We start from the raw sequence: 17654 nt of genomic DNA, 5'->3' as shown, positions 1-17654 counted from the left end.
TTTTATTTTATGCGATGAATTCAATTCAAGAAATAAAATAAATATTTACCATTAAATCAGAGATCAACGCAACATTTGCTTTCCAAATGTTGTATAACTGGTTTTCTGACCTCACTAATATAATCTACACTAGACTATAGGCACCAGTATCTACAGCACTGTGAAAATACATTTTATACAGATGAAGACCCTTTTTATAGATCGCCCTGAAGGGTCCATTCACTTCTTGTTCATATTTTATCAAAATATTAAAAAAAATATTTTTACAACAAACTGTGTTTAGGCCTTTACAGGAAGTGGTATATGCATTTTTTTTACAATCTCATAATTTTAAACAAAGACAAAGGGACAACAGCAGCATCAGCTCCAGTGTTTCAAATGTTGTAGTGGAAGCCTTTGTGCAATGGAATTTAAAATGACCCCTCCATTAGCTGTCTTCTTTAAGGCCTGTGACAGTCTTTGCTTTTGATGTACGGTTATGTAAATTATGCATGTCTCTTTAGCACACATTGTACTGTTCCAAGATAATAGGTACACATTGTACTGTTCCAAGATAATAGGTACACATTGTACTGTTCCAAGATAATAGGTACACATTGTACTGTTCCTAGATAATAGGAACCAATTTCAGTTCAAACATGACAAGGTAGCACAACTTTTTTCCCTCCATAACACTGATGGATTCATCATTCAGATACCTTCCGAGCCAGTTGTTTACCTTTATAGAAACAAACAACTGCCTCTTAACAACAAGCGATATCTACAAAGTTGCCAATTTAATTGCCATAAATATTTGCTTTTCTTACAAACATGAAATTGAAGTCCTTGCTCAACAGGTCTATTGAAGTAATTAATTCATTTATCATTGACAATACTGAAAGAATATTTTCATGGCATCTATGTATCCAAAAAAGTTATCCAAGTTAATCAGTATATACCACCCTCAGAAACCCAGTGTCTAAACTCCACTACACTGTTTATAGACCGTAGGCCGATTACCTAACGTTGGTAATGACCAAGATTATTTACTTAAAACTAGATTTATACAAGAGTAAAAAGTACCAGTACAATGTATTTAGATTATGCAATGTCATTGTTCAAAATCCATGTCCAAGTTCTAAATAAAGAGAGACGTAGATGTGACTCTGCCTTCATGCTCTTTATCCCTAACGACACATTTAGACTCTTCTTAATGAAGGACTAGACCATTCCATTATGAAATTCAAGGGGTGAATGAGTTCAATGACTATGCAAGGCTGTTCAAAATGATAGTAAACCAACTAAAACATGTATCCCAAACAATAATTCTTCCTAAAATTTCTTATGACTACCGGTAAATATCATTGTAAGAAACTGCAGCCATGCAGTCCCTCCATTAATCATATTCTCACCTCTTTTAGGGGAAATGAATGGATCCATCATCATGTAGAAAAATTTTTAATTTACAATTTGTTTTCTTCTTTCAACGCTCTTTATCATTTTGTCTCCCTTTGACCTTTCATCTTTAGTATTCGAATGTAGTGTACGTGTGATACAGAGCCATGGAGTTGTCATGGCAACGACTCGATCGTCAGCCTTGACTGTAAATGAGCTAAAAACTAATTCACCAAAAGAACAAACTATCATTGAAAATCACATTTATTTTTAAACAATACAATTACATAATATGATCACATTATCATCCGTTTCGAACCTAACATAGCATCATAAAAAAACAGAATTCAGTATTTTAATCAAAAAAACATTTTTTTTTCTAAAATGCTACTTTATGATCACAAGGACATGAAAGGTTTCTGGAAAAAAATGACCGAAAAATACACAAATAGATCTAATGAAGTAAACCATTAACATTGTTTGTCATGTTAATGTGTATACATTTGTAGATAAAATGAAATCTAAAAACAAAACATTTCAAATTCACAAGCTGTGATGGTGTCAATTTTTTATCTCAAGCTTTTAATTAGAGTTTGTTCAGTGTGTTGTAAATTAGCAATATGGTGTTTATTACTATAACTGGGAAAATAAAATCAGGAATTTTTAAAAAAAAAAATTTTTGAATACAGCAGACTTTCGATAATCTGAACATTTGGGTCCCTGCCCAAATTCCATCCGGATAATCATTATCCTGGGATATTGACGTCTAGATTATCACGGATCCACTGTAGTAGTAACATGAATAATCAAATAAATAGGACAGATCTTTAATACTAAACATTAATCTCATAGAAGTTAATTATTATATTGATCTGTGTAACCTTAATACACCATTTCTCCTCAGTTGATACAGAATAATCACAATAAAGTAGCCCATGTTATTGAGAAACCATCTCGGAATACCTATACTTTAAATCAATTTTTCATTGAATCTCATTCATGACAAATATATAAAATGTACGTGTTTTTATAAGCATTACATTAAATATCAACATAAGGATAATGTATACATATACCAACAACAAATTGCGAATATTTGAATGAACAATACTTGACCTCTTGAACCCTGTTTTGAATCATTAAATCATAGTATCACACACTTTAATTTTTAGAAGTGTGTTATTTACAACAATGACAATGAATTGGTCAGTTTCTACATAACCAAAAAAGAAAAAAATATGAAAAAGGCATGTTGACAATTACATATGAAAATTAAGCCATAACATGATGATTGTCTAAAAATTTACTGTAAGCCTTTCAGGAAAACAACTTTAATTTTCCAACAGGTACTATCATGGAAAATTATGGAAAAGTGACACAAAATATTTTTAGAATATTTTAGTAATTATTTTAGCATTTTAAAACCGAAATTAAAATCACCACAATCAATTTTATATAAAGTCATAAAAGGTAACATATGTAAGGAGTAATTAAAAATGTTTTTGTGAACTATTGTTGTTAAAGAAAACCTTTTCAAGGGGAGGCGACTCTGACAAGGATTATGAGAAGGACATTATTAGACTGGATTGCCTGCTGTAGTTTTTCTACTCTCCGCTAGGCTTTGCTGCAAAAATACTTAGTATTTATGAACGCAGCAAAGCGGAGAGAATTAGTACTAAGGCAGGTAATCCAGTCTAGGACATTATCTGCACTGCTTCAGGTTTCAATGAAGTTTGTGTTATCATTATATAAGTATGTAAGTATGGGTACATGTATTTCTGAAGAGACAGCAAACAAAAGACAACACTGGGACCGACACTACCCAGGTAACAACTTTTTGAGAACTAACCAAAGTTAAATATGTACCTGTATCGGAAACCTAAAATTAAAAAATTCTTTGGCCTATATCCTGATCTGATCCTGGAGTACTCGAGTAACACAACATGAATCGGTAGATATTACCTGATACTTAACAGTAAAATATATCAAATATTGACCATGATTTTACAAAGTTGTGTCGAATCCCTGTAAAAGATCCAGTAACTATTCTGTAACTACTTTATCACATCTACATAGACTAGCTTCACAAGGCGCAGAATCCACAATTCACAGCACATCTCGGTTTTATGACATCTTATGGACGGATAAACCAAACGACCAGAATCGAAGATGCCCCTTTCTGGCATCAGAAAGTGCTGAATTCTCTACATGTCAGCACAAAATATCCATAGGAATACATATATGGTATGTATTAGTAGATGAAATTCTTTCTATGTATACACAAATACGTAGTTAACACTGTCCAAAATACCCTGTCCATTCAGTTAACTTTAACTTAATAAAGCTCAAAAACCTTCACAGATCCAAGTAATTGGTTCACACTTTACACTATACAATAAGTTGAGATAACTAAAACTTTTCCCAGGATTTTGCTGATATTTAATGAACAAGTTTGTGTACCAATCTCAAGCAGTTGGTATTGTTTGTCGCTTTAAAGCAGATAAGATAACTAGACTAGAAATACAGAGAGTAGGAGATTTGAACTCATTCACACAGTTTAATGTTTCCAATTAAGGTTTTCATTACTTGTTGAATGATTCAATACAAAAATACAAACAAAGGGTGGTTGTAATTACATACATATACTTGAAAGTGCAATATTTCCTGCAAGTCTACACCGGCGTATACGTAGCTCTAGATCAAATTTTCAATATTTCTTACTGAATATCACTACTATATAAACTAACTTTAATACTTAATCAAAGTGATTATAAGGACACACAAGTGTTTTGTATTAAACAACATTCATACTTCCCTTCTTATATAACAGACATAAAATTCTCAACACAGGCTATTTTATGTTCTGCTCTTTTCTATAATTTCAGAACACAAACAACAAAGCATTTATGTTAACATGCTATTTTCTAGGAATGAGGCACAAGTGTGTTTCAAATTATCTAAATTTTGAGACAGGCAAATTTCATGCTCCTCAAATGAGCAATAGTGCAAACATTGATAAAATGCTCTACCAAATTCAGACTAGGAGTACCTTTTGTGATCAAATTTCTATCAACTTTGAAATAAAATGAATTTTGACAATGTCATTATTAAATATAAATATTTAAAAAGAAACATCATTTTTAAAGAAAAATAACAATAATTGCCAAAAAAATGATCAATAACAGCAAAAAATATTAATTTTGTATTTGACTTATTGATCATTGAATTGTTATTTAAAATTACAAGGCTAAGTATAGAATATGGTACCTAGGACAACCTGATCAGATGGAATACATATGTGGTTAATTACATTACAGGTATTCCTACGAGTAAACAAGAACTAGACCAATGTGTTATTTTGTAGATCTAAATACAAAAGCCAAATGTACATGTGCATCTAGATACAAAGTATCAAGAATCCTATAGCTTCAAATAATTGAAAACTTGCAAACACCAAACACTCCACATTGAATCCCTCTATAAAATGACAATGTGCATACAATGGCTCTAATATAGAACTTATCAGGCAACTTAATCATACCATGGTATACAATATGTAAATGATATAAAAATGGGATTTTACAGAAATGAAAAAAGTGAAACAAAAACATCAAATAAAAATCTTGGAAAACAAGCTTTCAAATGAATGATATATCTATGAGAACTTTAAATAATTGTTGTATACAGGGGTATTTATTCATAAATGTATTGTTTTATTATTATTTCAAAAACTATTAAAGATGCTCCACCGCTGACAAATGGTATTTTTTTCTCTATCAGAAATAGGAGCAAACAAATTTTAGATTTTTGTTCACTTACAAAAGTTATATACTTATTTTACACCATTACCACATTTGAACAGTCTGTGTTTCTAATTTTACTTCAAGATAAAATATCAAAAATAATTAATTGCATCCTGAAAAAAAGTCTGTGGCACTATATTCTTTATATGTAATGAAGTACCTGTTGTGTACTGATTGCTCATACACCAAAAGCCAAAACAAATCATTGTATATTATTTTTGTGTGAATAAGACATGTGTATATGCACGATTAAACATCAAATGATGAGTATCATCTAGGCTCTGTCTGCGGTGGAGCAACTTTAAAGAATACCAGAATGAAAAAATCAGTGAAAACCTAAACCTAAACCTTAGAACATATCAGCTACATACTGTTGACTCATTGAGTAGATATCGAAATCTGAACCGATTCCAACAGACAAAGATTTATTCAAAACAATTTCAAATAATAAACAATCTAAAACATTATATTCTTTTTGGGTGTTGGCGGGTGAAATAGTTTCTTAACTCTTATTTTGCATTTCAAGCCAAAGTGAAAATTCAAGACAATAAGGTCTGCATTCCATTGTATTTTTTAAAATCTTTTTAATTAGAAATATGGTATCGTTTTTAGACTATCTCTAAACTAACATGAAATCAAACAATGTAAGTTTCTGGACAGAAAGCCTATTTCAGAAATTAAGGAATCTTATTTTTTTTTTTTTATTTTTTTTTTTACATAAAAAGTAGGTTAACTGCAGTTTGTCAAGCATCAAATGAGTATATCACAGGAAATCCTAAAACTACAATAAACAGAAAGTTATCCCAAGTAGAGACATTCATTACATTATCAATCTTTAATAAGTGTGCATGTGTCCTATACAGTACTTATGAGTGGAAAACAGTCAAAATACAAACGAAAACAAGCTGAAATACCATTTTTTTTTACAGATTTATACCTAGAATATTATATTGAAGAAAGATTTGATATGTCATTTGAAACATCCACAGAATATGAACTAACATGACTGATATCACATTACTATACATAAATTTTGTTTATATTATGAATATTTCTCCTATCATTTTAGAAGAAAATTTACCCCATTTTCTAAAATTGTAGGGTTTAAACCCCCATAAAATATATATTTATATATAAAAAAAAAAAACAGGAAAAGACAGAAAAGAAATGAACAATGATAAATTAAAAGAAATGACAAAAAATCTCCCTACCTATTTACAGAAAGAAATATGACATGCATGTGTATGAATACAAGTTCAACAACTAACCACTTGTTGACTGAGGTAATTACATCCCTTAGACTGACAATATTGATGGGTACTGCTCCTTATGTAGTATACCTCCACATCAACTTCATTAGTGAAGTAAAATATCAAAGTGAAAAACAAAGCAACAGTTTAAAATGTTGAAAATGGTTATAAACACTGCAATGAGTGGTGATTACTACCAGTGAGATAGAACTCAGTGCAGAAAGCTTCACGATGGATGTCTAAAACTCTGTGTAGAAAGCCTCGCGATGGATGCCAATGGTCTTGAATATAAGCGGGGCTATAAAGGTGGCACCCATAGAGATGATAAAGTAAGTGAAGAACTTCTGTGGCGTTTCCACCTTATTCTGTCGTAAAACTTCTATGTCATTTTTGTCCTCCCCATATATATAACACAGAAATCTGATGGAGCTTCTCTTTGCGATGTGTCTGCCTCCAGCAATGAGCGAGGCACCTAAAACAATTCGTACCAGACTTAGTAAGAGCCATTTTGCGGTTGGAAAATTGATTACATAGGGGGCTCCTGAAGGCACGGTGTACATCAAGCCAAAGAAGTAATTCAACCAGCATCCAAAGGATATTCCACTGCCGATTCCATGAACTGTGGCAGTGTCACCCCTCGCCGTATTCCACTCCTTTACGGTTGGGTAAACAAAGCAGAGGATGAAGGATCCAAGAACCGTGACCATTGGAGCCAAGGGATGGGTGATCTGAAGATAGTCGAATGTCGACACCAGAGGTAATAGGACTGGCATTATTATACAGGCCGTCAGGATCCCACATATAACATCCTACAACAAAACACATTTTATACATCTAAACAACAATAATGTTCTCTTCAATGCTTTCTTTATCTTTATGAAAATACTGATTGATCAAGCAAATTATTCCTCTCAATTTGTTTTGGAGCAGAAATTACCATGATTCCACTGTGCTAACTAGGGCATATTTTTATCTAACCTTGAGCACTGCTCAAAGGGAAAATGACAATTAAGTCCAACCAAAAAGTGAAGCAGTGTCAAGGAATGTATGAAGAAGATACATATAGCTTAATAATAAAAGCACAATATCTTAAAACATTGAATACATTGTACTTATGGTTGGATTTTAACCAGAGACCCTTTAAAATTTAGCCCTGTGGCGTACCAAACCATTTTTTGTTTGGGAATTGCTATACATGTATATTATGTTCTGATATCATGGCAGGCTGAGGGACATGGCAATATGGTCTGTCACTACAGGCAAGAATAAATTCCAAAACATGTTGTTTTACTTTCTTGACCCTTGAAAGATAGTTTTAGCTCACCTGGCCAAAAGGGCCGCCGAGCTAAAGTCATGGCATGTCGTCCAACATCTATCGTAACATTCTGTTAAAATCATTATATATACTATTCATGGAGTTATACATGGATTGACCCCCAGGGAGCAGAAGGGGTAGGGCCCAATAGGGAAAACAGAGGTAAATCATTTAAATCACTCCTAGTCATAGAGTTTTGTATGGATTGTAAACAAATTTGGCCACAAACATCATTAGTGGAAGAGGAATTGTGTTTGTATACATTTTGGCTCTGATCCTCTGGGAGCAGGAAGGGTGGGGCCCAATATGGAAAATAGAGGTATATCCTTTAAATCACTACTATTCATAGAGTTCGGTATTTATTGTAACCAAATTTGGCCAGAAACATCCTTGGGGAAAGTGGAACAAAGTTAGTTTGTATAAATTTTGGGTCTGACCCCCTGGGGGCAGGAACGAAGGACATGGCCCAATAGGGGAATTGGAGGTAAATCCTTTAATTGCTACGTCTAGTCAAAGAGTTTTCCATGGATTCAAAGAAACATCCTTGGGGGAAGAAGAATAGGGTTTGTATAAATATTGGCTCTAATGCATTTACAATGCACATGTATTCAGAATATTACTCGGCAATACAAACCAGAAGAGAAATACAGGACCTATTGGCCTCTTGTTGTTAATTAAACACAGTATATCGCTACACCAATTTTAGGTATACCTACCAGAGCAGTGTGCATTCCCAAGTAGATTCTACTACAGCCAACCAATATGGTCCATGTCAAGGCTATAATGAGTCCAACGGTAAAGTTGTACTGAAAGCAGAAAGGAAAATGTCACATGTAAATAAACAGTCTTATAACACATGGTTTATTTTGGCACAAGAAAGAAAAGATCAGACTGTCAAAATGCCTGCCTACCTGCCAAAGTAAACCAGAGCCTGAAACTTAAACCTAATCTAAGAAATTCAAGGATTAAAGTAGTAATGACTTTATGCAGTGTGTATTGCTGAAAGGTTAAGTTTATGGTACAATGATTCCATTGTATACAAGACAAAGAAGGAAACCACACAAAGTGAAGGTACAGCCAACAATATAAAACCTGCTGTTATTTATGATAACTAATATGAATATTGTCATTGTCAAGATGCAGTGCCCTGGTGTATGTATTATAGGCCTCAGATTTGTTAAGGTTGATACATAATGACATAGATGGATGCTGGTAGCTATATATAAATATATATATATATATGTACATTTATAGAATAGCCATATAGGAATCTCCTTAGTATGTAATGATTGATCATCAAATAATGATGACTGGTTCTACATAGACTGGTAAACATATACAGGGCCTCAAGTTAATGTTCTTATCTTACATCATATAGTTCATGTACAGAACTCCTTTATAGTACAGTCTTGTAACCTATATCTTTTTATATAATTGTACAGTAGCTAGCTTAGCTGAAGCACAGATCAGGGATGAAGCTATAGCTATGAATAATACAGTATCAATATTACAAGTATCTGTTACAAGCTGATAGACTATGGTATGGCAAAGGCACACAGCCAATACAGACCGTACCGATTCTACCAAATATAGCACACGATATATGGATTAAACCTTATTAATAAACACAGGACTATACACACACTGTACCAATACTACCTAATAAATATACTGTGTACTAAAACCTACAGACAATACACACACTGTACCAATACTACCTAATAAACACACTGTGTACTAAAACCTACAGACAATACACACACTGTACCAATACTACCTAATAAACACACTGTGTACTAAAACCTACAGACAATACACACACTGTACCAATACTACCTAATAAACACACTGTGTACTAAAACCTACAGACAATACACACACTGTACCAATACTACCTAATAAATACACTGTGTACTAAAACCTACAGACAATACACACACTGTACCAATACTACTACCTCATAAACACACTGTGTACTAAAACCTACAGACAATACACACACTGTACCAATACTACCTAATAAACACACTGTGTACTAAAACCTACAGACAATACACACACTGTACCAATACTACCTAATAAACACACTGTGTACTAAAACCTACAGACAATACACACACTGTACCAATACTACCTAATAAACACACTGTGTACTAAAACCTACAGACAATACACACACTGTACCAATACTACTTAATAAATACACTGTGTACTAAAACCTACAGACAATACACACACTGTACCAATACTACCTCATAAACACACTGTGTACTAAAACCTACAGACAATACACACACTGTACCAATACTACCTCATAAACACACTGTGTACTAAAACCTACAGACAATACACACACTGTACCAATACTACCTCATAAACACACTGTGTACTAAAACCTACAGACAATACAAACACTGTACCAATACTACCTAATAAACACACTGTGTACTAAAACCTACAGACAATACACACCGTACCAATACTACCTCATAAACACACTGTGTACTAAAACCTACAGACAATACACACACTGTACCAATACTACCTAATAAACACACTGTACTAAAACCTACAGACAATACACACACTGTACCAATACTACCTCATAAACACACTGTGTACTAAAACCTACAGACAATACACACATAGTACCAATACTACCTAATAAACACAATGCGTACTAAAACCTACAGACAATACACACACTGTACCAATACTACCAAATAAACACACTGTGTACTAAAACCTACAGACAATACACACACTGTACCAATACTACCTCATAAACACATTGTGTACTGAAACCTACAGACAATAAACACACTGTACCAATTATTATGCTAATATGGTCCTGGTGGAAGTGTGATATCAAGGTTTATTTACCCGAAGGTAATTACTCCTGTGGGCTTACCCGAGGTAAATATTACATCTGTTTATTATTCCGAAAATTCGCCATTCGCTACAGTGGGTTAAATATTACTTAAATTTTATTTGCGATGAGTTAAAAAACAGGACATTTTATTCTTCGTACATCATTGTTCTTCAATCGGAAGGGTAGATAACTACATGTGAAAGACAAGCATCCCAAGTACATATGATGTTTTATTTCCCCCGAGGGAAATACAACTTTTTATTTCTCTGTCATGTGATATGTTTCGAATAATCACAGACACTGTTATAAACATGAGGTATAATAATACCTAATACTTGCTAGAAAGATGGTTACAATAACATATATTGTATTTGACCTAATAAGAGCCCAAGGCACTTAAACAAGAACCAAATTGGGATTAGCCTTTTATAAAATGATTGCACAAAGTAAACCATGTTGCAGAAGAAGTCAAATAAATAAACATACATGGTTTTCATTATTTTCAAACTGCATTTAATTTGAGGTTAAACTGAGGCTTCAAAAGCTTAAGGGGGACAGGTACAGTACTTATGGGAACGGAGGCACTTCTTTAGTTGAATATATATGGTAAATGGTAAATAAATGTTTACTATAAAATTACATTTTGTAATTCCCAAGAAAACTGTTATCATTTGATTTTAATATATTAATTAGCTCAGAAGGATATTTTGAAAATAAAAGTGTGGCTGTGCATGCAGATATATCTATTCTACCTGTAGTATACTGTAAGCAAGTTTAAGGAGCTTATTTTGGTGGAAAGGGTGAGAAAAACTAGTTGACGCCTAAATGACGTCATGTATATTGCAGTTTCTGTGTGACACTCACAGCTAAGTGTTATTCATGTTTTCATATTTTTAAAGAATTTTTAATAAATCTTTTTTTTTTTTTTTTTTTGGTTTCATATGATAAATATATTATATATTCTCGCTGCAACTTTTTCTATACCACATGTTCCAAGTCTATCAATTCTTGTGTATCTACCATGTGTGTATTTCTACAGAATTTATATGCTGAATGTAATTTAAAAAACTTAAATGTGTGATTTTAACACATGTTATGATGACTAGGCTTCGAGTCATTATATATCATTATATTATGTTATAAATGTGTATTAGCTATGAAAACATTGCAGTTCTATATATCAGAACATTGTTTGGTTTTTCTAGACAACAATGAATTCAAAAGCTATAAACATCGAATTTGCAGAGAGTTCTGTCAATATGCATGTTCTTTAACATTTCATTCTGGGGTTTTTTTGGTTTTTTTTTTACTTTGGACAAATAGAGCATGCTTTCACAGCTGGCTGGGGTTATAAACAGCCGACTATATAAACATTTATAATAGAGGCATGGGATTCCCGATTGATCCATGTCCAAGTACTATAAATCCTATCAATAAAAAATAATTATTTCCTGTGTTTATTGAAAATATTATTCTTTACGCGACATCTGGAAATACCAATATGTTGGTGCTCTATAATATTTTAGCAGGTCTGAGGATAATTTTTCTCATCAATTTGAGGTTAAAAACCATCACAAAAGTCTAAAAAATTATTTCCTACAGCATCTCATAAAATATTAAGCAATTGTTTTTGACATTTTGATAATATTAGACTGCAACCATAATCTTGCCCTTGTATTGCTGCGTAAATGACAAATAAACAACATGTGTGTAGTGTACACAGTGACAATGAAAGTATAAATACAAGTGTAGGCGCGTACGTATGAGAGGGTGACAAGATAATGGTCATTCATGATCGCTCTAGGTCAGGAAACACCTCTTAAACACTATGAATTCCTCCATAAATTGTGTTCGATAATCATTTAATCTTGGATTTGAGAAATTGAAAATACATTAAACATTGTAACAACTACATATTTAGAGCTTGATCAAGTCAATGGTAAGTCAAGCTCAGAAATGCAGGAGTCTCAATGTAAGCTTACATTAGATTACAGAGACCATACCTTTTCAAGCTAATTTTGATACTAAAAATCTAGTAAGAAATGTTCAGTAATCAGCTGCAATTACATTTGGATATATATAACAGGACTTTTTAAGCCTTCTTGTTTATACAAATTGATACTGAGTTACTGACCCAGCAATTCCAAAGAACCTGACCCAGCAATTCCAAAGAACTTAGGTCTTTAATATAAGAGGACTCATTCAGTATATAGTTGCAAATCTGATTATAATTTAGTGCATTAAAGGCATTCATTTGATTGCCAACTCAACTTGTAGATGTTGTCTCACTTGGGATTACAGGTGAGGCCAGTCACCAATTTTCACCAAGTACCAATTCACAATATCACATCTATTAATCATATTTTTATGATTATATGCAAATTTTTAAAAAAAATATTGTGGAAACCTGGTAGTATTGTGACGACTGTTGTCTCTAACTATCGATAACTATCTGTCAGATGTCATGTCGACAACAATCGATTGATCACTTGACACTATCGATTGTGAAAAGAAATAATTATAATATCCTTTGCATTTTTAATATGACAGAACACCACTGGGAACTCCTCAGATTTAACTGACGTAATAGAATTATTAGATGTACAGATGAATGATCAGTAAAGCATCCTGCAGTGCACCAATGGTTTAGCTTAATGCAATGAAATCAGCATCAATTGGTTTATTAAACAAAAAATACTCATAAAGATTGCATCAGTTTCACGGTCCGATTACCCATTGTGATTTTCTGACTGATTTCCAACACTAGAAATCTGCATGGTAGCGTCTTTTTATAACCGTTATAATAACCTACATACCAATCATTAATAACATCTTCTGCATGGTAGCGTCTTTTTATAACCGTTATAATAACCGACATACCAATCATTAATAACATCTTCTGCATGGTAGCGTCTTTTTATAACCGTTATAATAACTGACATACCAATCATTAATAACATCTATCTTACTACTTACAGGATGTCAACTTTACAATTTGTAGAATTGCTGTACATTTTCCTTTGAAAAGACCACCATATTTACATGTTACACAAATAATATCCAACTGTAATCTTGTATGCATTGCCTAGTAGGTAAGAGATATAAAACTGGCTCAACAACATGTCTGCATGCAAAAGTGTTAATAGGCGTTTTCAAAAATTTTACCTTGCTCCATAAATAGGCACCAATCTGTAGCTCTAAAGACAACACCATTATCTGTCTTTTACGCTACAATATTGCAGTGTCTTCTATAAGAAGATTTATATTAACCATATATAAATGCACATGGGTTGGCAAGAAAAGGTACCGGTACTTAGCAAGAATTGGCTGCCTGCTGGTATCAATAACAAAAATAATATCAGTTGCAAGCAAAATTGTGATCAGAGAGGTTTGAAAAACATTTCAAACTAGTTAGGTCGTTGAATCAGGTGTCAAGGAGGACAGACAAATCACACAATATCTCACTACAACTAATAAGCCTTCTTGGTGGAAGCTGGAAGTACCTCGGATCTTCCGGGTGAAAATTTAAAACATACTGAACTGAATGTGTGAAACTTCTGGCTTTAATTACCTGGTATTGATCAAGCGACACATATAGTATCGAGAATGGCATGATAGCTCCCACAAGAGAATGTGTTGATGGCATGCCATATTCTGTAACGTATCTCTTTTCTAAATAGGCTACAGGTGGAGACGCAGGTCGGGGCCTCCTGAATACATCCTTTGCTGCCTGACCAAGGTACATTCCAACATGCCAAACTATCAACATTCGTCTTAACAGTCTACTGTCAACATTCCACATCATAAACGGAAAAAATATTAAGTAGAACATCTCGTTACCAAGAGCAGCTCCGAGGAGGAAAATGGAATGAACTAGTTTGTTATGGATCTTATAGTCAACTTCCACTTCTTCTTTGTCTGTATGATTAGGTATCGATTCTGGTGATTGGAATCCATTTCGAATGTGTCCATTTTTCACAAAACCATTTGCAGTTTGATGGCAAACGCCATTCAGTCCGTTTGGGATGAACCCGTTTTTTGATGTACTTGAAGTACTTTCTGATATATTGTCTTGATTACCGACAACATTCAGTGTATCTCTGTGTCTCAATTCACAGTTGCTCGAGTGTTTACCGGCGTCGCCATTTTCAGTTTTCGTAGCGGAAGCAGAAGATCTGTTCGAGCTCTGGCTTGCTTTCCGTATGGTTATTTCCATTCCACATAATTTCTGAAAGTCAGCCACATTTTGTGGACCTTCTAAATAAAAGAACACCTTTTTGAGACGATCCATTTTCAACCTCTCAATCTCCCATTCAACTCTTTTCAGCTTAGACCGTCGTTGTGCTGGTGGTGTGATACTGTGTATGTGTGCGACCTCAACACAACTCGTGACCGTGACAGAGACCGGAGATCAAATGACAAGGTAGGTAACTCATTCAACATGGTTGAGTAAACACATACTCTTTGTGTCTCACGTGTGTACATTTTGTAGGCATAACAATATATTGTGAGGCTACTAAAGTATTTCATAATTTCATTTTTTTACCAAATAGACTTACTGTAAAAATCAAAGGACTTTTCTAATTCACTGGAATTACTTTCCGACTAAGGTTTTCAGATTTTTATACGAATTTTAGATCTAATACAGTAAATGAAGTAAACTATTACTGAATAGTAAAGACTATAACTAAATATGAATTTTCAGTAGGGTACACATGGATTGTTTAAACAGAAATAAACATACAAATAACACAAGTACAATGTAGCATTAATTATGATAGATATCTAGCATCTAATTGATTTAAATATGTATAATAATATAGATGGATGCAGGAAAACCATGCATTAGGTCTACTGTACCCAATATGAAATCGGGCCCCTACGCAACTAAAATGGTAAAATTCCTGAACTTGTCTTGAAATCTAATTAAAACAAATACTGCACCGGTGAACAGTGTCCGATAAGAAAATATAATCTTTAATGCATTGGCAATGTTCTGAATATTTTTATAACAATTACGCTTAAAAATAATATGCTAGAATATAATGACATAATTGAAGAGGACTATACAAAGTCATACAATACATTGCCTACAATGTATATACGATACAATGTATATAGCTTATAATAGTTGATGCCCAATCGGGATTTTTAAAAGCTATGGGATTATCTCATAAGGTGGAAATGAAATTAAAATCAACGGATATTTAATACCCTATTAAATGGTGATTATCATATTTAATATCGTAAATGAATCGTGTAATTTACACATTTAACGGACCCATCCAGTATATAATATCTATCTACAAAGCATTCACACGCACAGTTTATAGTTCGACCTTGAATTCATAGTAAACAAAATATTAAGGTACACCGGTCATTTACAAGTTGTGTCAACATTTGTGGTTGATATGACATCAGGTGATGTAGCAAATTATGTGATGAGGACATTTTCCTTGATTTGTTATACATATGCTAATTTCATTCGCTCATACGAGAATCAAAGTTCAAACACCATAAAACAAAGGTTAGCGATCAATTGATGACGTATTCAAGATAAGTAAAAACCGAAATATATTCCTATTTCTGTTACAACTATATTGATGATGAAATCCTCAACCTGTCTATAAAAGCAACCTGTTCATAGTGACAATTTTCTGTCTCTCTTTCAGCGGTCGTTACAGACAGTTTGACTGTAGCTTAAAATAAAACGAAAACGTACTTGGTTAAGAATTTTGAAATTCACCATCAAGGACCAGTTCTACGTATGATATTAGCATGTTAAAATCAATACAATCTAAGGAGCTTGGGGTTCTCACAATAATATATATATATATATAAAAAAATAACCCCCCCCTACCCCTATATACTATTTATATAGTATAAAGGGGACTAATATTTTTATATAATTCATGCTATATAATATTGACTGAACGTCAAGCTCCTGTGATGCAATAATGAACAGAATACTAGCTGGTTCGGTCAGGAAGTTTGATAATCTATTTTGGGAATGAAACATATTTAAATAGAAATAAACAAAATATATATATATATATATTTAAAACATATCCCGCTTCACCGCGATTCGCTAACTTAAATGAATATATTTACATTTACTTGTCACGTCTACTATATAAACGAACCAAGGCAAAGTGAAGTTTATGTCGGCATAACTGACACACATAACGTGAACATTATGACGTCACTTATGTTGACGTGGTGACGTTAACTGATTACCGTCAAAATAGCTGTTCCATCTTGTGGATTAAATCGTCGTTAATAAACAGTTTTCCTGGTCTAGCTTAAACGCAGTGACCCCAAGATGAGCTGATAATGTAAATATAAGCATTAAACCATCTTCCTATGGCATAGATGGTCTATATAGATGCCAGAGCTTTGCAATCATTTCATAATGCACTAGCGCGCATTATGAAGATTGTCTGCAAAGCTCTGGGATCTATATAGACTATAGATACCATAGGAAGATAGTTTAATGCTTAAAGGGCGTTTACTTTGAAAGAACTTCGTTTCGTTCTGTGACGCACTTTGCGAAGGATCTCCAGTAAAAAATCAAATGCATGATCGAAGCACACGACAAAATAAAGTTGACAGGTACATGGCCCTATACATGTGTATAATTTAACTACAGCGTACTCACCAGTTATATATACAGTATTCAAACTTTGAACCTTGCTGATCTAGTGACCTACTGATGATAGATATCGGTAGAACCATTGCTATAATTAGTATAGTCAATGACTTATCTGTACTCTGTTAATCGATACAAGAGATCATCTAAAGACGACCATTAATCAAACAAAATCGGTAAGAAATCGATATTTAGATAAATATAAACCAGTTTGAGGGGCGGATTTGGAAGCTCAACATTTCAATTTTATTTCGATAGGATCCTCATTGCTTAGCTCCACAACAGGATGTAAATGTATCTGAACTGGTGATTTACTTTAGTGAAGAGAATGCAATGATAACATAATCAGATTTCACTGTGATTCAGGGATACAAATATCTGTAACAGTTGG

The 17654-nt window shown here is 33.3% G+C and overlaps 1 protein-coding gene across 1 annotated transcript; it reads right to left on the bottom strand.

Moving 5' to 3' along the window:
- Positions 1–1622: 1622 nt before the first annotated feature.
- LOC138317929 (sphingosine-1-phosphate phosphatase 2-like) lies at positions 1623–15014 on the bottom strand. The gene is made up of 3 exons (XM_069259906.1): positions 14186–15014; positions 8459–8548; positions 1623–7236 (listed from the first exon to the last, which is right to left on the bottom strand). The coding sequence occupies exons 1-3, from the start codon at positions 14903–14905 to the stop codon at positions 6667–6669; spliced, it is 1380 nt and encodes a 459-aa protein (XP_069116007.1). The 5' UTR covers positions 14906–15014; the 3' UTR covers positions 1623–6666.
- Between the last annotated feature and the right edge of the window lie 2640 nt (positions 15015–17654).

Source organism: Argopecten irradians, chromosome 3 (genome assembly GCF_041381155.1).
Source record: "Argopecten irradians isolate NY chromosome 3, Ai_NY, whole genome shotgun sequence".
In the NCBI taxonomy this organism is placed as follows: Eukaryota; Metazoa; Mollusca; class Bivalvia; order Pectinida; family Pectinidae; genus Argopecten; species Argopecten irradians.
This window is presented reverse-complemented; position numbering and strand designations above follow the sequence as displayed.